The 25,422-nt window shown below is 40.7% G+C and overlaps 2 protein-coding genes across 10 annotated transcripts in view; one reads left to right on the top strand and one right to left on the bottom strand.

The window, feature by feature from the left end:
• The window catches only part of TGS1 (trimethylguanosine synthase 1), a 42,047-nt gene extending 37,721 nt beyond the window's left edge, over positions 1 to 4,326 (bottom strand). The window contains 1 exon segment of the mRNA XM_089899152.1: positions 4,106 to 4,326. Within this exon segment, the coding sequence (XP_089755278.1) occupies positions 4,106 to 4,209 (104 nt within the window). The 5' untranslated portion in view covers positions 4,210 to 4,326.
• Positions 3,892 to 25,422, top strand: part of TMEM68 (transmembrane protein 68) — a 34,900-nt gene continuing 13,369 nt past the window's right edge. The window contains exons 1-7 of one of the 9 annotated variants that reach the window (XM_089899157.1): positions 4,366 to 4,594; positions 11,269 to 11,313; positions 12,123 to 12,325; positions 12,417 to 12,516; positions 20,670 to 20,837; positions 21,464 to 21,496; positions 23,513 to 23,706. In XM_089899157.1, the coding sequence (XP_089755283.1) occupies positions 12,272 to 12,325; positions 12,417 to 12,516; positions 20,670 to 20,837; positions 21,464 to 21,496; positions 23,513 to 23,706 (549 nt within the window). In that variant the 5' untranslated portion in view covers positions 4,366 to 4,594; positions 11,269 to 11,313; positions 12,123 to 12,271. Of the gene's footprint in view, positions 5,325 to 9,449; positions 11,102 to 11,268; positions 11,314 to 12,122; positions 12,517 to 20,669; positions 20,838 to 21,463; positions 21,497 to 23,512; positions 23,707 to 25,422 lie in introns of all 9 variants that reach the window. The other 8 variants (XM_089899153.1, XM_089899155.1, XM_022556779.3 and 5 more) reach the window with 8 other exon arrangements.

Below are 25,422 nucleotides of genomic sequence, written 5' to 3' on the forward strand. Positions count from 1 at the left end.
ATAGTTGAACTTTACGTATCTACTTCTAAATTTTTTCTTTACTAAGATAGGAATTTCATAAGCAAAATAACCCTAACAGAACACTTAAAATAAAGGAAAGGGGGGAATTTTGCTATTATCTTCCTACCGGTAAATTAAGCTGTAATAAACTCCAGCATAACTGCCATAACAAGGCCATCTGCGAGTAATAGCTAATACCGCTCTTCTAATGGGAGCAACAACAAATTCAACAAAACAAAGTTCTTGTGTACTTGATATATCTCATATCCCCCATTTATTTATCTTTTGACACTTGATAAAACGTAACATAGGTGGTGACTCAGCAGGATAGTGAACGGGGGAGGGGATGAAGGGCAGATGTGCTCTGGCAGCATGCCCATGGACCGCCAGCAACTTGAAGCCTGGGGCGCGGGGGCAGCCACAGAAGGGCATCGACGGTGTACCCGCTAGTGCCCAAGGGTATGGGCATGAAGGTGTCAGATGGAGAAGAGGGTCAATATGGTTGCAAGATTGATTACACCGAGCAAATAAGTAAATGCACTGAGGATAACGACAGCCAAGATTCTTCAACACACACATTTGTGTATGTACGTGAAATGCGCTTATAGCCTGCCTAACTGTGTCCACCCAGGGTGGAGAAGCACTGAACACCCAGCAGCAATGAGCACAACGAGAACCCAAGTCTTAGTTTCTAAACACTGCTCTCCACTAAAAGGAACCAGGGCACCTTGGAGAAATGGCACTTCCATGTTGGAGCGTAGACTGTAAAATTATATTATTGTGCTGGAAGGTTAGGAAGGGCTCACAGAACGCCAGGGACCCATCAAAAGGATTCAGGAGCCAGTTCAAGGGGCTCCCACCAGCCATCTGAGATGAAAGGAACACCAAAATAAATGATGATAGTAACAGTATATCCATTAAAAAATTAACAGTCCAGAGTCCATGTTAATAGAAATAAGGGAGTGAACAAACAATGGGGAGAGAAGGGAAAGTGCTCCACAAAGAACGCTAACTGACAAACGTAGGAGTGACGGACACACTGAACTGCTCTTTGGGAACCTCCGACGTAGCTGGCTCAGACAGGAACCGGGCTACTCTTTGTTGCAGTGTGTGGGCTTCTCTTGTGGTGGCTTCTCTTGTTGCGGAGCACGGGCTCTAAGTGTGCAGGCTTCATAAGTTGTGGCTCACGGGCTCTAGAGCGCAGGCTCAGTAGTTGTGGCACACGGGCTTAGCTGCTCCGCGGCATGTGGGATCTTCCCGGACCAGGGTTCGAACCCGTGTCCCCTGCATTGGCAGGCGGATTCTTAACCACTGCGCCCCCAGGGAAGTCCTGTAATGGTTATTATTATTTTTTTTTTTTTTTGCAGTACGCGGGCCTCTCACTGTTGTGGCCTCTCCCGTTGCGGAGCACAGGCTCCGGACGCACAGGCTCAGCGGCCATGGCTCACAGGCCCAGCCGCTCCGCGGCATGTGGGATCTTCCCGGACCGGGGCACGAACCTGTGTCCCCTGCGTCGGCAGGTGGACTCCCAACCACTGCGCCAGCAGGGAAGCCCTGTAATGGTTATTTCTAACAGCCCTATAACACTGTAATTATATGTCCACTTCATATAGACAGTGTATAGAAAATTAAGTGTGTAGATGAGGCAGAATTATTACTCCAATTATTGAACTCATAAGACAGTATGTTAATGTAATGTCCTCAGAAAATAAAAATTAGTTACAATATTATGTTCTATTTCCTGCCTTTGAGGGGAGGTGTGAAAATAATCTCTTAATTACTGAGCAGTTATTTGGCACCTATGCTAAAGCTCACTTTCTGTTTTCTGCTACATGGGACTGACCTTTCAGTTTAATAATCTATTTGAAGTTGGCCAACAATCAAATGTATTGTTCTTAGAGTTTGGAAACAGACTTTTTCCCTACCTAGAAAATCAGGGTTATACTCATGAGCCTCTGAGCTTCCAGCATGTCTCCCACTCCCGAGGACTTTTCAGTGACTACTGGTGACAATTCTACGACTGTATCTCCAAGATCTTTTTGTTCTAAAGGGTTATAATTTGAGCAGTAACTGATCTAAAGGAAAAGACCAAGCCATTCTTTTCTCTTTACCTATTTTGAACTTAGAAGGTAGTTTTAAAAAGTGAACTAAAGCTTCCAAGTTTTAAGAAAGGTATGAAATTATCTGTGATGAAAAGAATGCACATTTTAGCTCAAAAAGACTAAATGCAACGTAACTGGTGATTTATATGGTAACTGAATTATTTTTGTTGTTGTTGTTTTTGGCTGCACGACCTTAGTTCCCCGACCAGGGATTGAACCCAGCGCCGGCAGTGAAAGTGCTGAGTCCTAACCACTGGACTGTCAGGGAACTCCCAATTGTGTTTTAAATAAAGCGGCTTTAATTGAAATCCAGTTGCATATTGTTTTCTACAGGTAAGGTATTTTTCTCAACTTTTTATAACTTATATTCCCTCCCCTTTTCTTTTTTGGGAAGGAGACTTCATGAAGACAGCACCAAGACTCAAATGGGCTGCAGGCTAAGAACTAAGGATGTGCCTTGGCTGGTATGTACACAAGATTCGTTCTAGGCCCGCACATCACTGCTACTAGAGGCATCTTCAGAGATGCAAATCTGAACTTGTCCTCTACAAAGTCCTGCATGTCTAGACCCTGCGTATCTCACCAACCCTATCTTCTATTTTTCTTTCCCAGTCATTTTGTTTCCCTTTCACAGGCTTTCTTTTGCTCCCTGGAGGCTTTTTACAGAGTTCTGCCTGGATGGGAATGCTTCCGCCCACTCAAACATATCCCGGTTTATTTCCACTCACCTTTTGGGCCACTTTTCACATGCTACTTTCTCTAAGAAATCTCTGTGATCCATGGCAAAAGGTTGGGTTTTTCCTATAAGAGCACCTGGCACTTCTCTCCCATCTTGTACTTACAACTATAATTAACCAAATAATTACGTACCTGCTGTCTTAATATTGATCACCTTTGCTAGAAAGTAAACTAAGGATGTAGGGATGGGCTGTGCCAGATACCCCAGTGCTAACCAGTACCTACCATGACGGAGCACAAAGAAAATTCGCTGAATGAACACACGCCTGCATGAATACAGAGACGACAGAATGTTGCTTTTTTTTTTTGGCTGAGCCCTGTGTCTTGGGAGATCTTAGTTCCCTGACTGGGGATCGAACCCCCTGCAGTGGAAGCGCAGAGTCCTAACTCCCGGACGGCCAGGGAAGTCCCCAGACGACAATATTTTTTCATTAAATTTAATACAGCGCTTAATTTTTTTTCCGGATTAATTTGCCGATTACTCCACAAAAACACATGGCGAATAGTAAGAATTCCTTCCAACTTAAATTGTCTTAATTCTATAATTCTAAATAAACTATATTGAAAGTACCACATAAAATTCAGTTCCACAAGTTGGATCTAACAATAAGCCAGTGAGAGGATTAGGGTAGATATACCCGTTTCAGAGATTAAAAAAAAAAAAGGATTAAGTGGTGGAACGCACACACCTAATATATGTATATATATATTTTTAAAAATCCCTAAAATCCAATTCTTGAGTCAGTGCTTTCCTACCCACTAACTCTGCCACGCAGCGCAATTTGTGGCCGAAACAAATATTTTCCAAAAATAAGCACGGCTCAAAAACTGATGTGATTATAGTTAAATCTTTTCTCCCGGGTAATGAGAAGTTCTATTTATGTGCATTTGCGCTTTAATAAACCTTAAGGTTTAAAAAAAAGATGTTAACCAGAAACGTTACTCATCTTCAAACCTCCGCCCTGTGCTATCACATCCCAGATCGCTTTCATTTCACTTCCCCGCAGCTTGTGACCGTCCCCTCAGTTGACGAGTGTAAAATGACAAACACGGGCCACCACATTCTCTCCTAACAGCCCGCAGAGCAGACTTGCTCCATCACTTCAGGGCCGTGGGCGAGCACGCCGTAAAGCCCGAGGACGGTTCTTCCTTTCTCTCAGGCACCACTGTACCCGACGGTCGGACACTCTGGCCCCGATCCCGGGGATCCATCGCCACCCCAACCCCTACAGGTCAGGAAACCGAGAAGCCCGCGTGCGACTTACTCCACAAACGCCCTGGAGCAGAGGCAGAGGATGCAGGAGTCCTCCCGCAGGTCTTCAAGGAAGAGACACATCTCCGCCACGGAGCTCCACTTCTCGCTGTACATCGTAGCGCCTCAGAGGAGGCGGCCACGCGGCAGACTGCGCGGGAAGGCCTCCCGGCCGCTGTTCGGCTGCTGGGGACCGAGGGCAGGACTGGAGGCGCGCCCGGCTGCGGAGGAGGGACGGGCCCACGAGCACTCCACCCCGGAGCACGAGAGAAGCCGCAGACGGAAGTGGTTCCGGGGGTGGGGACACAGGAAGGGACGGGGCGACGGGCGGTGTCACACTCAACGCTGCTCGGGCTGCAGCCGGCGCTTGGCTTTTTCCTTCCGGGTCTCTCGGGGAGAACGGCCGTTCGAGTGCCTCTGCTTCCCCGAGTGAGCCACCGAGGAGCTCCCGCCGCTGCTGCAGGGTGAGGGCGAGCCGAGCCCCCTCTGCTTGCTGCCCGAGGTGCGTCGTCCCCGCCTGGGCCTCCCCGCGCTCCTCGGCGCCCTGCCAGCCTCGGGGGCCGGGGCGCCGCGGCCGCGCGGAGTCCCCGGCCTCCCGCAGGACTCGGGCTTCGGCTGGGGCCCCAGAGTGGCCGGGAGGGAAGGCCCTGCCTGGGTCACAGCGAGCCCATTCACCTCGGCCCGCATCTCCCTTCGAGCCCCAAACACTGCAGTTCGGCGGGTGCGGCCTCCACCTGGGTCGGGGCGAGGTGCCTTCCCCCGTCCCTGCAGGTCCCTGGGCTTCCCGGGGCCGCTCTGATAGGGAGGCGAATGGAGCCCACTGTGTGAAGCCGAAGGTGGTCGTGGGGAGGGGGTCGCGTCCACACACTTCAGTCCCAGCGGGGGTCCTGGTCGATGCCCCTTTATACCACCTGTGTGACCCGGGCGGGCCACGGAACCCTCCTGGGCCTCGCTGTGCGCATCTGTAAATAGGGATGATTCGTAGGACCTGCTTCCTCGGACTGCTGGAAGGACCGAAGTGGGTATCCAACCTCTCACCTGTGCTGGTAATAGTCCGGGTAGGTCCATACTCTGGAGGCGCCTGGCACTGTTTCGGTCTCCGGAGTCTGCAGCCTGTGAAACAGGGCTCAGCCCTCCAGCTGCTGATGATATACGAGGGATACATGTGCACAAACCAGGATGTCGAAAACTGGAGCAGCGCTGCTGGATTTGAAAAAAGCAATCAGTGTTTGGTGCGTGGCATTGGTTGAGATCGCCCAGGCAGCTTCCTCTTGAAGCATGTTCAAACTTGAAGGTTGTCGGGGCACTTAGGACTTGGCTTGTGCGGTGGATGCTGAAGTTGGTTTGGTATTCCTTTAGAATATGTAAGAGCTAAGATAAAATCCAGACGTTTAGAATGGCCCCTAATATTTTGGCCTTATTTACTGGTGAGTGGAAGTAGAAGGTTAATGTTCAAATGAAATGTTTATTCCCGCATCCTTGCTGCTGCCTTACTCATGTTAGTGACTCAAAAAGATAAGACTGCTGCACGGTTACACCAGTATGGTTGTGTTAACATTTGGGGATGAGGATAGTTAAGAAAATAAGGGTGGAACAATAATTATGAAACAGAGTGCAAGATTCTAGCTAGGAGTCGAAGGACATTCTAGGATTGAAAAAAAAAAAAAACCAATAACATAAAAAACCACCTTGAAAGGTAATTCATCTCAGAACCTAGAGTTCGAAGCTTGAAATCCAAAAGATATTGCTTTAGAGATAAAATGGTTGAGTTTGCCAGATATCATAACTGAAATATTAAACTTCATTTTTACTGATGGTTTGAAGTAGAGTGTACTCACTAAAACTGAGTACGAAGCCCTGTTGAACCATTATTAACTCTGCAAAAAGGAAAAGGGAAAATTAATTTGGATTTCAGTGAGTATTTCTTGTAATTGGCATTTTCAGCACATCCTCAATGTGGCTCACATACTAAAAGTAAGAAATGAATCTGCTCCCATACATGGTGCTAAAAGTACCAGTAATGGTTAAAAAAAAAAAAAAAAAAGGAATAGATTTATTTCCTTAAGTTTTTGTAGAAAACAAAACAAAAAAATCCCGTTTTATTAGTTTTTGAAATATTCTGATTTTAAACATCTATAAAGTTAATTATTGTAAATGTTCCTTGCCATCAATATCGACATGCTGATATTTCAACTTGTCAACTTTTTCTTACAAGTTATGTGAATTCCAGATGGGAAAATATGTGATGCATAGGACTGTTTCACTGGAGATTTTTTGGGGGGGAGGGGTTAGGAAATAACCTAGAATTTTGGTAACTAAAATATTACATCTCCCCCAAAACATCTTTTAAGAATTATAGTTTTTATTGGATTAAAATAAAGTGGTAGAGAGTCACGTACAGCCTATGGTAAATTGGAGGGGAAGAAGAGCCAGGCAGAAGTAGAGGGAAGATGGAAATTGCAATCTTAATATTTCCAGCCTTTCTGTTAGAGAGAGAGAGAGAGAGACTTGAAGTATAATGAAAATCAGAGTAGGAAGTAGGAGGACTGGGTTTTAATTTTGGCTCTTGGTTTTTCACTGAATTAATTTAGTAACTGGGTAAGTCAACTTGGCTTTCTATTTTTAACTTTTCCACCAAATTAAGAGGTTGTATTCATTGAGTTCTAAGGCCATTTTTCCATTTTATCATAAGTAAGTATTTTATCAATTCAAAAGCTTGTTATTTAAATTCCTTTGATAGTTCTCTAGTGACAGATTTTAGGACACTGTCTTGGTCCACATTTTTGTCAAAAATTTGGATGAAAAGAGTTTACATCCATCTGTGTTTAGTTAGCCAGCTTTGGTTAGGTGCCTAGTATGTGCTAGGCATATTATTCTAAGTGCTTTTACATATGTTTTCTCATAACCATCTATTTAGTGACATATTCCCCTGTGTTTAGAATAGTGCCGAGCACAAACTACATACTTGTTTGATAAATATTTATTGAGTAAATGAATTAAAAACCGAGGGATGTAAGTCTTTTTGGGGCATCTTCTTTTTTATACACTGTATTCTGTCCCCTCTGGCCGAGGCCTCAACAGTAATCTCCCTTGCATCATCCATTTCTTGTTCTCTCATTGATACATCATCACTGGTATTAAAAGCTGCTGTATTTTTGTTCATCGTAAGACAACAAACTTGATCCACATTCCTTTCTGGATACCCACCTGTTTTTCTGTTCCTTTTTGCAACAGTAATTCTCTGAGGAGTTGTCCGTATTTGCTATTTCCAATTCATTCCCTCCCATTCTTTCTTGAACTTTCTCCACCTGACTTTTATCCCCACTCTATCAAAACCGGTCTTATCAGGGCTTGTCAGTGCCTCTGTGTTGTAAAATCCAAGAATCAATGATCTTTATCTTACTAGAACTCCGAGTGTCATACGAAACAGCTGAGGACTCCTTTCCTGAAACACTTTCTTACTTTGACATCCAACATGCCACGCCTGGAAGGAGAATGCTGGTTCCTCATTGGCTTCCCAGCTTCTAAAATGTTGAATGCCCCAAGGCTCAGTCTTGGAAACTTTTTTATTTTATATTCACTCCCTAAAGGGACCTTCTTTAGTTGTACGGTTTTCAATACTGGTCTCTATGTCACCGAATCTCGGGTATATTTCTTTAGCCCTGACCTTCCCGCTAAACTCTGCTTGTGTCCAGCTGCCTTCTGACCATCTCCACGTGGATGTCCAGTAGAATCTTAGCGTGTTCAGACCTGAATCCCTGATGGCCAGGAATTCCTGGGGTGTGTAAACCTGTCTGTGGCAGGTCCATGCTCACAAGCAAGCTAACAATGATGAGAGTAACGCTGGTTTACTGCCTTTATGGTGGAAGGCGCGCTTCTGAGCTTTCTTCACGACAGTCTCATTAGGAAGGTGCTGTTCTCATTTTATAGATGGAGAAACTGATGCTACGTAACTTGTCTGGGTCACACAGTCAGTGGCAGAGCCTCCCAGGATACAAACCCATGTTGCCTGGACACCGTGAGGCCATATCGGACTTCTCTCGCTCACGTTCTACATGGATTCACCAGCATATCCTGTTGGCTTTATCCTCAAAATACATCCAGAAGCTGATCATGTCTTACAGCCCGCACGCTGGCACACCTGTTCATCACGCATCTCAGTGACTGCAATAACTTCCTGTTTGCTCCCTGTGCAGTGTATTCTCAACACAGCAGTCATTTAGAACCCACCCTTCTGGTGCCTTTTCCATCTCACTTAGGTGAAAGCTGGCCCACAGAGTTCTGCAGTGCTCCTCACTTCTGACTGCGCCCCCCCCCCCCCCCGCCCCGTCCCTCTTCCTCAACCCGACTGCTTTGCTGACCCCTCCAAGTGCACATCCTTTGTACTCACCGTTCTTTCAGCTGGAATTCTCTTCCAAATGCCCGCACGGTTTGCTTCCTCACATCCTCAGGTCTTTGCTCAAACATCCTTTTTTAGAGAAGCCTTCCCAGACCACGCTGTATAACGTAGCAGCCTTCTCCTTACCCCCTTGCCTGCAGGATGTTGTCTCCATGGCACCTCCATCATCTAATGTAGTATATCTAAGTTCTACTGTTATCCCAGTTTTATAGATCTTAGCAAACCCAGGCCCAGGTGGGTTACTCTACCTGCTCCGCTCCATATTGGATAAGCAGAGTCAGTCACAGGGCGTGACCCGAGTGGTGAAAGGTTACGGAACCAGGTCTCAGGAGTGGATGAAAGGATTAATAAGGATTCTGACTAGAAAAGAGGCTTTTGTAGCTTTGTGATAGCTGTCCTAAAACTTAAGAGGTTGTCTAATGGGAGAGTTTCAATGGTACAGAACTAGGTCTATGGGGAAAATTCCAGGGAAGTAAGTGTAAGGAAGGTCTTTTTAGCATTTCAGTGAACGGTTCTGATGGTGGAAAGGGCACCTTTTGAGTTTTCTGTTCTGGAAGGTTTTAAATCAAAATCTGGGTTGATCATTTTTGGAGCAGGTCCTTGGACCTGCAGCACTTGGACGCTGTTAGCAGACGGCAGGATCTTGTGAGGGGTCCGCATAGCCTCTGTCCCTGGGTGTCTGCCTTTGCACTGTCCCTCTCCCCTCTACTGTGTGTGTTAAGTGTGTGTAATAAATCAGAACATAACTATGGACAAGAGGTATAGTTCTTTTACCAATTTGGGTGGCACGAGGTACTAAAGAGGGTTTTAAAATCACAAGATTTTACAATCCTATTAAAAATTGGAAATGAAACTAGATCTTTTTTAAAGATTTTTTTGATGTGGACCATTTTTAAAGTCTTTATTGAATTTGTAACAATATCGCTTCTGTTTTATGTTTTGGTGTTTTGGCTGCCAGGCATGTGGGATCTTAGCTCCCTGACCAGGGATTGAACCTGCGCCCCCTGCTTTAGCAGGTGAAGTCTTAACCACTGGAGCGCCAGGCAAGTCCTGAGACTAGATTATTGGGACAATTGTATTAAGCAGTACGGGTCAGATCACCAAAATGATTGGTTTTCAGGCCTGGGAAGAGCTTCTTCTAACATATTTGAGAGGCTGTCATAAACTTTAATGTATTACTATTTGGAAGCTCTTTCTGTTGATATGCAATTCATCGTACTATTCACCATTTAAAAATGTGCAACTCAGTGGTTTTTAGTATAGTCACAAGGTCGTACAACCATCACCACCATCCAGTTCCGGAACATTTTCATTATCCCCAAAAGGCACCTCTGTTTCCATTGGGAGTCCCTTCTCATTGCCCCCTCCCCCAGCCTCTGGCAGCCACTAACCTTTCTGTCTGTGTGGATTAGCCTGTGCTGGGTATTTCATGTGAATGGAATCATACAAGGTGTGGCCTTCAGTATCTGACTTTTTTTTACTTAGTATAATGTTTTCAGGGTTCACGCATATTGTAGTATGAGCTAGTACTTCATTTCTTTTTGTGCCTGAATAATATTCTGTTTTCTGGGCATAGCATATTTTTATCCATCCGTGGATGGGCATTTGGGTTGTCCACTTCTTGGCTATTATGAACAATGCTGCTGTCAACACTTGTATGCAGATATCTGTGTGAATATATGTTTTCAGTTCTCTTGGGTGTATACCTAGGACTAGAATTACTGGGTCAAATGGTAACTATGTTTAGCTTTTTGAGGATTGATTTCCATGGTGACCGCACCATTTTATATTCCCACCAGCAATGTATGAAGGTTCTAATTTCTCCATATGATCAACAACACTTGTTATTTTCCTTTTTTTTTTTTTTTTTTGAATATAGCCATCCTAGTGAGGAAAGCTCTCATTTTAAAAAGTAGTAAGTTTTGCTCTGTTGCACGCTAAATGATCAAACACTGGTAAATTTTAGCAGTTTGCCTCTTTAGATGGATTGATTAAAATGTGATGTAAATAAAACACAGGTTGTGGGCTTAATGTGTGCTGTGTCCACCTTCTGTTACCGTAACAGGCCCAGGTTTCTCACAGATAAATGCTATTGGTTACAAGGAAACTGGACTAAATCCTCTAACGCTGGAAGAACAAGTCAGTTCTGTGCCCTGCTAACATGCTAGTTATCAGCAAGATAATCTTGGCTTCAAGACAACATGTAGTTGCTCTCGTACATCTGTCTCTCCCTCTCCCTCCATCCCTTTCTTTCATTTTTTCATTTCCTGCCTCATCCTCAAAGGACTTGAGATGATTTTCATTAAGTTTATATGGTATGGAATAATGATAAAATATCTCTAAGGGTGGAATCAGAAGCAGAGAAAACAGTGATGGAAGAAGGAAATCTTCTGTAGGAGAACATGACCATGAGGCTGATGTGACTGCACCATCGAATGTCATGTCTGACCATCAGCTCGTTATCTGGCAATGACTAAAAAGAGACAGAGTCTGTTACACATCTTAACTTCATACTTTTTCTCTGAAGAAGCGAAGTTTCTATAGCTGTGAATTTAAAAAATGTCTTAGGTGGGGCTTTATAGTGTGGAACTACAACAGCGTATAGACAGTGTGAGTATAATTTTTAATTGTGATATACTAGTATAGGGCTGTAAGCATAATTGTCACACATTGGTGAATGTGTCTTGCCATGTATTTTACGGAAATTCTATCTCTGGGTATTAATGATTATCTTTTTTTAAATCATTTTTCTTCCTTTTATATACTGTGTTTTTCAGAATACAGACATTGAAGCTTGGGACAAGATATTTATCTCATTTCTGGTAAGTTAAGTGAATGGTTTAGAGAATGACATAGAATAATTGCATGCTGTATTTTTTTTTTTTTGCGGTACGCGGGCCTCTCACAGTTGTGGCCTCTCCCGTTGCGGAGCACAGGCTCCGGACGCGCAGGCTCAGCGGCCATGGCTCACGGGCCCAGCCGCTCCACGGCATGTGGGATCTTCCCGGACCGGGGCACGAACCCACGTCCCCTGCATCGGCAGGCGGACTCTCAACCACTGCGCCACCAGGGAAGCCCCACGCTGTATTCTTTCAATCATTTAAGATACAAGAGAAATTTTAGTGACTATAAGATAAAAATGACACTGACAAATTTGTATTATTGTATAATGTCAGAGGAACAGAGAGCTTTTCTGTAAACTTGCTTGTAAAAGGTAATATCTAAAAATGTATGTCATCGTTTCCTAAGAATTGGGTTTTACTTCTATTGAATCAGATATTGATGCTTTCTTCTATGAAGAACAGTTATCTCAACATAACCTCGTTTAAGATAACAAACGTTCAGTGTGATCCATTAAGATATAAGTCAAATTATTAAGATCAATCTGAAATTTCATCCATCAGCTTTATTTTCCTCTTGTAATTGTAGCTTGTGAGTTATTTCAGAAGCTAAACCCAACACTCTTCACAAATGAAACCCATTTTCACATTTAAATCTGCAACAAAGTTAACTTGTTAACAATCTACTCATTTTTGGTATTAAGAAATGACTACACAGTATTCATGTAGGCTAAAACATTTAACATTTCAGCTGTGAAGAGAATAACTTGGGATTATTTTTTCCCTTTTAGTGGCTAAATTAAAGACCTGCCATGACGTCGAAGAAAGAGACTGAATTTGTCATTTTCACCTAAAGAAAAATGATAGACAAAAATCAAACCTGTGGGACAGGACAGGATTCCATGCCCTCCATGACTTGTCTGATCCACGTACTTGAAGAATGGTTTGGTGTGGAGCAACTGGAGGACTACTGGAATTTTGCAAACTATCTCTTGTGGGTTTTTACACCACTCATACTTTTAATACTTCCTTACTTTACTATCTTTCTTCTCTACCTTACTATTATTTTCTTACACATTTATAAGAGGAAGAATGTATTAAAAGAAGCTTACTCTCATAATTTATGGGACGGTGCCAGGAAGACGGTGGCAACGCTGTGGGATGGACACGCGGCCGTCTGGCACGGTAAGCGAGATTACTTTGAGTTTTGGGCTCCTTTTCGTGTGGGTGGCGCTGAAACCGTGTTACCCTTCCATTTTGTTGATTGACGAAATATTGAAAAATATAATGGAAGGGTTAGTTACTATTTCCTGTTACCTGTTTGCATGCATTGTGCATATATATGTCTTTCTTAAAATGATTTTTTCTGAGCACACTAGTTTCCATTAAACAAAGAACCACGTAATAATGTAGACTATTACTCTAAGCTCAAATAAAAAATTAAGAGTTAAGAATCTAAGAGAGTAAGAGATGAATTAAAACAGTATAGAAAACTGTTTTGAAATTGCTTTATTTTGCGTTTACTTCCATTTTGTTCAAAATAAGTTTGACTTTCCCAGTGTAGAGATTTTTAAAAAATGAAAAATAATATTAAATAGTAATAACATTAAATTAGATAGAATATATATACCAAAATGTACCCGTTTTCCGTTTGCTGTGTGACTTATTCAGCTGACGTGTTGTCATTTTAATCCTACATAGGCCTACAAATCGTTTTTGAGCACTTGACTGTGCCCTACAGTCAATGCTTATCATGCATCAGCTCTTATAATGCTGTAGAGAGAGTCCACGTGTTATCTCCATTTTACAGTTTTCCCATAAGGAAACTGAAGAACAGCGAGGTTGTTATGTGCCCGAGGCACGCCAGGACACCAGGGAGAAGGGCCAGGATGCAGCCTCTGATTCCTGGTTCCAGGCCTGGGCTCCTCTGATCTGTGCTGCGTCGCAGGCTTGTCCCTGGTTGGGCTCAGGGTCAGAGTGTAGTGGTCGACAGACAGCAGCTTTGCAAACAGGAACCACATGCCGTCGATGTGTTGAATTCATAGTATTTACCCATGAATACGAAGGCCGTTGCCCGTCCGTACAACTCTCACACCTGCTCGTGGTTGTTCACCGGAGGTGGGATGCTGTTTCAGCATTCCGTGACCAGAGACCGTGCCTATGTGGACTGCTCTCGTTCATTGTCTTTAAGGCAGTGAGACAGAAATTCAGTGGCCTCGTTTACAGTACTCAGGAAACGCTGTCCCCCTCCCACTTATAACCCCCTATACTTCAGGGTAATATATATTGTAAGGAATTTGAATTTTTTTCTGTTTCGGGAGACATGATTTAATGTGGATAAATTCAAGTGTTAAACTTATTTTGTAGCAGCATATATAATTTTGAGGTATTTATTTTTCTGAGGTATTTAAAAATATGCACCTTTGGCTCAGAGGAAGTAAAATATATAGTTCTTACCATGTTTTAATGTTTTATTTATAATAACTTAACATATTTTAGTAAGATAAGTGATGCTTTTTAAAATGATTTTCTTCACTCTGTTCTTTAGTGACACACACAAAAGGCATTTGTGTGCATATTTGGATTTTGTCTTGATGTCAAATCAGTTTTAATTTATGCTTTGTAAAGAATCTTCAGAGGAATTTTTTAACAAATAAAAATGTTCATTTTAGAAAATGTGGCGAGTAAAAATAAAGAAGAAAATAATAGTCACCTAAAATTTACCATGCAGTTGAATTCTGTGTGTTTATTGTTTTTTATTTGTGTGGCAGACTAGTATTTTCATGTCCCTAAGCCTCCTTACATGACTTATAATGACTATATGGACTCTGTAAATCCTATAACTAATTTACTTACCTATTGAGCTGTTGTTTGTTTATAACTGGTTTACTATAAGTATCTTTGTTTAAGAATCTATCCAGTGTTTCCTGTTTTGAAGTTAAATTTTACCCTCTAATGTATATTAAGTAAGTGCTTTATCATTTTTCAAAAGAATCTGATTCTCCTACATCAAGAAACATGAATTTGGTATTTCTTAGATACCTGCATTTCTAGGTAGTCTGTCAGTGAAGCCCCTACCCTCAAGTTGCTTACAGCCTTTAAACTATAAAAATTTTGACTTTTTTACTTCACATTTTACTATTAATTTTTAAAGAAATGGACATATTTTATTCAGTAAAAGCGTTCTATAAATTAAACCATATGTAGTAGAGTTTTTTATGGGAAAATTAAATTGGGATTTCAGGAGAACATTCCCGCTGTCCTTCAGTTGGGTAAGAGTTTCCTTTCCCCTCCTCTGTCTTTCCCCCAGGGAAGGACTCCTGGGTCCGACTCCTGAGTTCGAAGGAGGCCCTGCCAGTCACCGCGGGGGGACCTTGGACAGGTTACCTGATTTCTTCTCCCCTCCCTTCTCCGTCTTCCTCCTCCTCCCTTCCTTTTGCAACAATTAGGATTTTTTTAAACTTCATTTAAAAAAAATTTAGAATTACAGAAAAGTTGCAAAAATAGTGCAGAGTTCCTATTTTTCACTCAGCTTCCCCTAATGTTAACATCTTACATAACCGTTTGTATAGTTATCAGATTAACAGTGGTATAATACTATCAACCAAACTACAGATTTTATTCACATCTTACCAGTTTCCCTGCCAGTGTCCTTTTACCAGGATCCCATCCTGCATTTGGTTGTCACGTCTCCTCCAATCTCTGAGGGTTTTTTAGTCTTTTATGACCTTCAGACTTCTGAAGAGTACTGCTCAGTGATTTTGTAGACTGTCTCTTAATTTAGATCTGATGTTTTCCATAAATTGATTGAAGTTGTGCATTTTTGATAAGAATCCCTCTGATGGTGGGTCCTTCTCAGCACATGGTATCCGAGGTTCATGATGTTGACATGTTTTATTATTGGTGATGGTGACTTTGATCACGTGGTTAAGGAGGTGTCTGTTAGGTTTCTCCACCACAAAGTTGCTATTTTTTACTTTGTAATTGATAGATGTCTTGGGAGAACTCCTTTAAGACTATGTAAATAACCCTTCTCTTCAAACAAGATACTTAACTTTTCTGGACTTCATTTCCCTCTTCTGTAAAATGGGTTGTTGGAAGGATTCACTGCGCCTTGATGTAAAGTACTTAGAATAATTTTTATTACATAATAAAAGTTCAACAAATGTTAGCTATCACCATTACAGAGCATCTTTCTCCAATAATTTGGAAAGCACTAAAATACATCACTTGTTTCTTGGTCACTATTAAGTTCAACTTCACACACCTACTATGTTCAAGGTTCCTAGTATTTTCAAGGTATATTTTTAGGCTATCAAAGTTTTGATTCTTATTGCTAGCAAGAAATGCATTTTGCCACCCAGTATATACATACAGGTATATACTATTTCATCAAAAGTGTATATACTGTCTTCATGCGATCTGCTCTAGTTTCTATTCTACTCTCTCTTATTTAAAAAGAAAAATGCTGACTATAACTGACTAAAGTGATTGCATAACTCAATGGGGGATGGCAACCAGCATTTGAAAATCACAGGTGCAGATTAGCACGGGCACACCTCTAGTAGGAGGTGTGGTGTGGGGAAGGGCACAGGCCGTGGAGTCAGACACATGTGGGCTTGCGTCCTGGCCGTACCACTGTGTGACCTTGAGTAAGTTACATGGGCTTTTCTTACTTGGGTTTTCTCATCAGTGCAGGGATTCTGTGAGGACCAAATGAGATAGTTATTATGGATCCAATACAGTGCCTGTCAGGTGAATGCTCCATAAATGTTCATTTTTGTTTCTATGGGACAAAAGTGAAAGCACTATTCATGGAGAAAGTAACTTTTGAACAAGGCTTTGAAGAATGAGTGGGAAAGAAATTGAGTAACTATTTCACACCATTTTGTTTAAAAATTAAATAGACAGTTTTGCAGGAAAAGAGAAATGATCCAAATTGGTTCAAGAAGGAGAGAGAAACAGAACAGACCAGTAATCATGAAATAAATTGGAACAGTGGTCAAAGTCTGTCCTCCTGCCTTCACAAAGGGCCGAGAGCCCACAAGTTACACTAAACTTTTAAGGAACAAGATAATGCCCATCTGTGTTTGAGAGTGTAGGAAAAAATGTGGAGCTACACAGTTTATTTTACAAAGCTAGCAGAACTTTGCTATTGAAACTAAGGGGAACACAAAAAGGAGATTTGCAGGTCAGTCTCATAGAATGTAGTTTTATAAAATTCAATAGTTATAATAAAAAAAAATCTTAGGAAGCAAAGACTAAAAGGTACTACTTCAATAAAGGGAATGTACCAGGAATCTTCAACAAAGATGATCCACATTGGAGAAGTGGAGAAGTATTAAAGCGAGCCCCATAAGTAGGGACCAGAACAAGGAGGCTCTCGCCACTACTATTTAACATTGTCCTGGAGCTCCTAGAAATAAGTACAGAGACGAGAAAAGAAGAGATGCCTGAAAGCCAAGTGAATCCACCTATCAGTACTAATAAGATTAGTTAGCAAGGGAAATGGGCATATGATAAACACAAAATTAGTAACTACTCATATACCACCAATAATCATTTTTAAAATGGAAAGGAAAAATGCTACTTGAGACTAGATCTAACCAAAAAACACGTAAAAGCTTTATGGAGAAACTGTATACTTTACAAATGGAATTCAGAAAAGGTGAAGTGGATAGAGAGTCTCAGCGTAGTAGAGATGTTGCTCTACAGCCCACACTCCCAGTTCCTTTACCAATTCAGTAGACTTCTAACACGTTTTCATCAAACGTCTAAAATTCATATGAAAGGGCAAACAAGAATAACCAAGACAAATTTGAAAAAACAAAAGAGGAAGTTTTCCCCTATCGTATCAAAACCATTAGCATTTATAATGATTAAAATTACGGCGTTGGTACAGGGAAAGGATCATCACAAACAGATCAAACAGATTAAAAAGTCAGAAATGTGAATTTAGTAAATGATAAAAGTGGTATTCCAGATCAGCAGGAAAAGATATAGGAAAATATTTGATGATCTCCAACTACGGAAGGTCTTAAAGAAGATGCAAAAAAACAAAGACTGTTCAAAAAAGACAGAACTAAAAGACACATGAAAATATGGGGCAGATCACCACAAGTCATTTACAACACGGCTTAGAAAATAATAAATTAGTAAGAAAAGAAATCCAACTTAAAAGTGGTCTAAGCGTGTGGTCTAAAAATGGCCTAAATATAAATGCCAATAATTATAACAGATTCATAAGCCCACTAGTAATTAGGAAAGTGCACATTAAAACTGCACTGAGATAGCGTTTTTACTCAGAGGATTGGCAAATAATTAAAGTTTGTTGACCTTAAAGGATGAGAATGTGGAGATGGGAACTCTCACTCAGTACCTGTGAGAAAGTACCGCAGTGTAGCCAGTCAGGAGGATGATTTGGTAGTTTCTGTTATAATTTAAAATGGGCGTGTACCACATGATCAACAGTTACCTCTCTTAGCATCCAGTCTAGTGATAAATTCACACATTCAGTGCACAAGGATGCATATAAATGAAGGTTCATTGCAACCAATATTTGAAAAATTGGAAACAATCCAGTGGTCCCTAAATAGGAAAATGGCTAAATGAACTGTGATAGGAATTCATTATGGAATACTTTACAGCCATTAAAAAAATCATTTAAAAAATCGCTACATGTGTATATCAAATAGATGTCCAAGATACGTTGTTGAATGGAAAAACTGAGATTCATTACTGTAGTCCTAATAGGAAACTACCTAGGTTAAAACATGCGCACACCTCAGTACTGAATAAAATGCAGGGTATATTCAGGACCAGAAGGATGAATCATTCATGGGTGAGATGTATGCGGAAGGATGAACCTGGAGAAGTAGACAAATGAGGCTTTAAAGGCTCTTGAATGCTATGCTCAGGAGTTTGACTTTATTTTATAGGTAGTTTGCCTCTGTGTGCTTTCCGGAGGAAGACTCAAAAGGATGGTATTGTTATTTTACCATAGTGTGTAGGCGTATAGCCTTGAAAATGGATTTTTGGTGACAAATTTAGAAAGGATCTATCTCTTAGGAGAAGATCATCCTTATCTGGATTCATGATGCTGATGTCTAAAGCCAGTAGGCAGTAACTCATTTACATAATAAATAATTGCTTTGGAGATAGATGAGGCTACCTGAGCTCCCCGTGACCTTCAGATCCTCGCCAAAGAATCTGGAGAGTGCTTAGGCTCAGGGGACAGAGCAGGGGAGGTAAATAAATGCGCATCTCTTGGCATCAAATAAGAGAACCGCAATCGTCACAAGAGTAGGGCTGTTTTCATTGAAGGGGCCCAGACCACTCGAAATGTGCATAAAATGTGCATACGGAGGCTCCCCGTCCCTGGACAGCGGATGGACGGATGGTGGCGGTAGCTGCGTTCCCGATTGCGTTCTCTGAGCTGCTGTTGCCCATCAGATCCCCAGGACTGGGGTTCTGTAGGCAGGAGAGGACGGGGCCACACTTCAAAACCAACACTGGGAAGAGGGAGTGATAGATTTAAGAGTTTTTGGAGGTAAAACGCACAGAAGCTGGTGACCAGGGGAATACAGAGTCTGAGCGAGGAGCAGGTAACGTGCCCCAGGATTTCTGCTTTTGCTCGACAGGGAAACATGGGACAGGAAGTGCTCCTTTAGAGACGGTCACGTGAGCAGCACAGAGGAGGGAGGCGCCCTGAGTCCACGTGACACCGAAAGAATCTGACATCACTTGATCGGTAATTGGGACCTAAAAGGCCTTGACGTTGACCAGAGTGATTATCTGCTGGTGCTTTTATAGCGAGGGGCGGTATGACCACATCCACGCTTTACGAGTGACACAGTTGAATATTGGGGCTTAATGTTTAGTGGCACGATGGTAAACTCTAGTTTTTGTCAATAATGAATTGATTCATTGAATTTTTCTACTTTCAATCAGGTGACCTGGTATTAAGTAACAATTATTTCTCAATTCTTTTTTTTTAAAAAAAAAGTATTCTGGAAAACAAGAGAGAACCTCAGGAATATGCTGTATAGAATCCCTGAAAGAAGTATTCTTTATTTCTTGGAAAATTTATCTGATGGGACAATCGATCCTTTGGATAACGTCAGACAACTTCAGTGACTGTTCTAAGTAAATTGAATTATTTGAATTAGAATTCGGTAATTGGGAAGAAATGTTAAAAGTATAGACACATACAGAATCTTGAAATATCATTACATTTAGTTTTTAAAAACATTCTCTTGAGCCCATTTGAAATATTACCAAGTAGTTTATTCCTTCAGTGGTAGAGGACGGTGGGGAGTGGAACTCTGTCCCTGCCCGCGTCAGATACCTTTGGCAAGTACCGGTTCTTAGAAGCGGTGGAAGGCTTTCCTGCGCTTCTCCCTGGGCCAGGTTTTGCTTTTACAAGAGAAGCTTCCGGGAAGCGAGGGGGATTTTGTTCTCTGAATCTTTAGCAGGGTCTCTCGTGAGTCTCTGGCCTGCCCTGCCCCTGGTTTTCTCGTGCATACGCGCTGAGGCCTGCGTGAGGCTGGGGAGTGGGTGCAGACTCTTGTTTGTCTCTGGGTTCCCGGGGATCCAACACCTAGCGCTCGCCCACATTCGGTCTTTAAGTGTTTGTTAACATTTTGGTTGTTTTCTCCTCTCCCACTTTTGTGGCACCTGCCCGCCCTCCCTCCCGCGCGGCTGAGAGAGCGACCTCAGCTTTCTAACGTGCTGCTTCTTCTCCTTCTTAGGGTGGGAGTGAGGTTCTCTTACGGCTGCAGAGTTGATTTTAGTTTTCTCCTTTTCTGTATTTGCGACTGTTAACCTTCTCCAACAGTGAGAAACCAGGCTGACATTATCCTTAATATGTAAACTGATTTGATGAGTCTCCCATCACTGCCACCGTCCCCTGCCACTCAGGGACACCACCCTGCTCCACTCGGGTTCTGACCCCCATCCTCATGCCACGTGGCTCCCCTCCTTTGCCCGCCCGGGCCCCAGCACCCTTTCTAGGCTCCTCTCCTGTGTGTGGGCTCTCGTGACCGTTTGGGTTTTGACTCGCCATCCCGGGCCACCCTGTATGGATGCCCTCCTCGCCCTGCCTGGGCTCCAGCACCCACCACAGGCCACCCTTCACCCAGGCACCTACTGCACGCCGGCCCACCCAACCGCTGTAGGACCGATATGTTCAGGGAGGGAGGGAAGGGGAAAGTGGATGGACACAGGGGGGCTTGTGCTCCCGAAAGAAAGACTGAGTGTCTGAGTTAGTAACCATCCTTTAGTATAAATAAACTAATATTAAATACATTTTAAGTATCTGTATTTTGTCTTTCTAACAGGTTATGAAGTTCATGGGATGGAAAAAATACCAGAAGAAGGGCCAGCACTGATCATTTTTTATCATGGAGCTATTCCCATCGATTTTTACTACTTCATGGCTAAAATTTTTATCCATAAAGGCAGAACTTGCCGGGTAGTAGCTGATCACTTTGTTTTTAAAATTCCAGGTAAACTTTCACTGTAGCTGGTGATATAAAAATGTTTAATTAACATGATCAAATTATGTGACAGTCTGTATGTCTTTGAGTTTAGTATCTGTTTTAGGTAATATACCTAAATATAAAAACATTGTGGCCAAAAATGTTATCTAATTTCTTTCTCTATTAACAGGTAGTCATTATTTTTTGAAGTTAATTGTAACTTTTGCCAAACAATTAATTTGTATTTTGGTATAGGAGGTAGTTGATTTTTCATATGGTGAATTTTTCTATGAGATATTGATCTGGGAGTTTAATTTTATAGTAATTAGTGTTTGATTACTGTCAGTTTGATAGCAAATCAAAGTTAAAATAAGTTAGCCAGGATATATTTTGTCTTTATATAATCATATAATATTGCCTCAGAGATCCTAACCTAAAGAGCCTATTATGTCTTTTATCATACTTGACTTGCTTGGTAGAATTATAACTCTTAAGACTGAGGACTACATTTTTTAAAATATTCATATTCATTAAAGGCTTTGTACCTTTTTAAAAAGATTAATAAACTGAATGGTTTCAAACATGATAAGAGTTTTTAAAAAAATCATTCTAAAGTAAACTCATTAAGATTAAATCTTATTTTCTTCTGTCAGGAAGTCACCAGAAACAAGCCAAGAAAGTTTATGGTATGTTCTCTGGAATTGTAAAAGCAAAAGCCACCCATCAACCAGATAAACACGAGACAGTGAATGAAATAACAGTTCTCTTAGTGCCTTTCATAGACATGGTTAATGTTTCCAGCATCCTTGTGTCACTAAAAAGCCATTTGTACTTTGTGTATAAACTAAATTGGCTATAAAAGGTATTTCTTTAGACAGTAATATGATCACTTTATAATAAGCTTGGAAACTAGAGGAAAGAAAAACATCATTATATGGTCCTACCCCCTAACATATATCCAGTTATCATTTTGATTTATTTTGCTTCATTTTTTAAAAAATTAATTAATTTATTTAGTTTTGGCTGTGTTGTGTCTTCGTTTCTGTGCGAGGGCTTTCTCTAGTTGCGGCAAGCCGGGGCCACTCTTCATCGCGGTGCGCGGGCCTCTCACTATCGCGGCCTCTCCTGTTGCGGAGCACAAGCTCCAGACGTGCAGGCTCAGTAGTTGTGGCTCACGGGCCTAGTTGCTCCGCGGCATGTGGGATCTTCCCGGACTGGGGCTCGAACACGTGTCCCCTGCATTGGCAGGCAGATTCTCAACCACTGCGCCACCAGGGAAGCCCTATTTTGCTTCATTTTTAATTTGCACATCTTCAGGCTATGCAAACTGTTTTGTTCTTTTTTAAAAAACTTAATGTAGCATTAACATTTTCCCATGTTTTATAAATAACAATTTAAATATATGACTAAAATATTAACTAGTTTTCTCTTATGGAACATTAGGTTGCTTACTTTTCTTTCTTTTTATAAATAATAAATGTGAATCTTTTTATTTAGCATTTGACTTAAAAATTTCCCCCTTTATGATCTTGTAATTTATTAAACCTCCCCTGTTTATTCGTTTATTATGAGAATACATCTAGTGAAATCAGTGAACTTTTAACATAGTATAGGATGAGAATTATTTCTTCTCAATAATATTGATAATCTTGCTTCATATCCTTAAACCTATGAGAAGTTGGGTTATTCTGCACAGTTTTCACTCTCCATCCCCATATTTCCCAGTCTCAAGGGATAATGTATACAAACACCAGTCCTCTAAATTTCCAGCTTAGGATTTGGTTAAAATATTTAATTACTGATAGGATTATTTCTTTCATCCATAAATAGCTATAATTTGAAAAACTGTATAATATTAAGACTGGAATTAATTGTTCCTGAGCCAATCACTCACTTTATTAAAAACTCTTAATGATATTGCTATTATTGTTGATTTAAAAAATTTTTATTGTGGAATTAGCAGTATCTAACTTTTAATTTCAATAGATTTAACTGTGGCTTGCCAATTTTGGTAGAGCTAGAGCAGTCAGACTCACATTCTCTTGAGTGATTCTCTTTCTTATAGGGTTAATGGAAGATTAGATGTGTGATTGATGATGGGATGTCCTTTCTGATTGCTCTAATAAATGCTGTAGACAGTGTTTGGCCATGAGATGCAGTGGAAGGAGCTTTGGACTAGACATACCTGGACCGGAATCTCTGCCCTGCCCTTTGCTAGGTGTGTGACTTGGAGCAAGCTTCTTAACTCTCTGAGTCAACTTTCCTCATCTGTAAAATGGGAATAAGAATCCCTATTTTCCCAGGTGTTTTTTTTTTTTTTTTTTTGGCCGCCACACAGCACGGCATGTGGGATCTTAGTTCCCCAACAAGGGATCGAACCCGTGCCCCCTGCAGTGGAAGCATGGAGTCTTAACCACTGGACCACCAGGGGAAGTCCCATGAGTTTTAATTAAGAATTTGAATATGTAGCCAGAGTAGTAGGTGATCACTGAGAAAGTAATCAGCGAGACATAGCTATTAATTTACCAGCAATATTAATCTTGTGTTAACCTTAAGAGTTGTTGTTGGTTTAAAAAAAGTAAAAAAAAGAATTTACTGATTTAAGTATAGATAGTACATTATGTAGGTTGTGAAGATTTTTGCTCTTGAAGAATTGGACAAGAAGTACTTAAGATATATCTTCATGCTAATGTTTCTTACAGGGTTTAGTTTATTACTTGATGTATTTTGTGCTATACATGGACCAAGAGAAAAATGTGTTGAAATTCTGCGGAGTGGTCACTTGTTAGCTATCTCACCAGGTGGTGTTCGGGAAGCCCTGATTAGCGATGAGACCTACAACATCGTGTGGGGTAATCGTAAAGGCTTCGCTCAGGTTGCAATTGATGCAAAAGTGGTGAGTTGTATAAAACTGATTATTAAAGGAAAGCTGTGTCTACTTTAAAATAAATGCTTAAATAGCTTAAGAGTATATCAGAATTTAGATACTGTCATTGCACTACTTTAAAAATTAGTGTCTGTAACTCTAAGATAACAATAGAGAAATATTCCTTGTGCGTGGGAAGCCATCTTTATAAAAAAATTCAACCTGGAAATCTGCAAATATCTAGCAAGGCTTTATTTTATGCTTCAAAATCCAGCTTCTTTTAATCAGATTTATGAAATTTTTTGTATTCCTTCACTTATACTTTTTTTCATAAGTATAATCAATCCAACTCTGTGTATTTTAATCCTTTGGTTCAACTGAGTTGGCATGTTTCAGTGATGGCTATTGGTTGGTTTCATTGTAACTCTTGCATTTGTGACCAATTTATATAACAATAGAGCTCAAATAATATATGGTTTCTACCATTTTTCATCAGCAAATGTGATCAGCTCTCTAATAGTATGAAGAAAGATGAGAAAGAGATATTGGTGGAATTTAGATCTTTTTAAAAGAACGAATTTGTCAATAAAATTAAGTGTTCTTCTGGGATTCGCCGTAATTATTCTACTTAGTAAACTGGAAAATCTGAATGCCATCTTGTTTTTTTTGCTTTGGAAAGTATATCTAAGCTTTTTGGTCTCTGTATTGTACTTTATCCTATGAAACATTTATTACTTATGGAATGTTTCTTCTTTGTTTTCTGTTTGTTTTCATTATAGATTGTCTATCAGAAAAAGAAATCATGGCACTTGACAAGGTGGTTTTCTTTTTCCAGGCCAATTAGTTAGGGACTGCTGCTAATGTTTTCACATTTCTGTTTTTTGTGTGTGTGTTTCCACTGCTGTCATATAGACACCAGTCTGCACCCTTAGCTTGCCTGTTCATCTTGCAGATACAGACTTTTGATTAAAAAGGAAAGGATTATGGATGACTCCTTCTAACCCAAAAGCAACATTTGAAGAAGAATGGACATTTTCCGTTTATTTTTTAATTGCAGAGTTACAATAAAATAAAATACATTGAGCTCTATTCTCTGTACATATTTGTATATGTAATTCCTAGAAGTAAGTTATTGCTATAGTGCTTTAACAATGTGATCTTGGTATAAGTTAATGTACTTGTCCAAGTGTTTAATAATGGACAACATAAAAATTTAAACACTACTGTCCTATAGTAGATTATAAACTCCCTTAGGACAAAGCCACCTTTTATATTCTGAATTCCTAGTACAATGACTAGCACTTAGTAGGCTCTCTGCATTTGTTGAATTGATTTTTTAAATACTACAAGAAAGGAGTCTTTTGAATTTAAGTCTATGTTAATAGTATTAATGATACAGAAAATTAATTTATAGCCCATTTTATTTTCCAAAAAGTCTTATGTACTAAGGTAGAAAACAAAACCTTAGACTTTATGAATAATGTAGAATATAAGATGATATATGCACAGTTGTTCCGAAATTAAGGATAATCAGTGTAAATGTATATTAAAGCAATGATAACAGCTAAAAACTTAAAGATAGTTCAGTCTTCAGGTTTGTATTTTGAGAGAACTATTTCTTCCAAGGTTTAAGGTAAAAGTGACAAAAATAGATTTGGAATCACATAGGTTGATCATGGAATTCTAATTCCTCATCCTTAAGTTACAGTTTTAAGGACCATTGCCTGGAAGAAGTCTTGAAAGAAA

Source organism: Delphinapterus leucas, chromosome 17, assembly GCF_059928025.1.
Source record: "Delphinapterus leucas isolate spDelLeu-1000000601 "Yukka" chromosome 17, BTC_Dleu_Yukka2, whole genome shotgun sequence".
In the NCBI taxonomy this organism is placed as follows: Eukaryota; Metazoa; Chordata; class Mammalia; order Artiodactyla; family Monodontidae; genus Delphinapterus; species Delphinapterus leucas.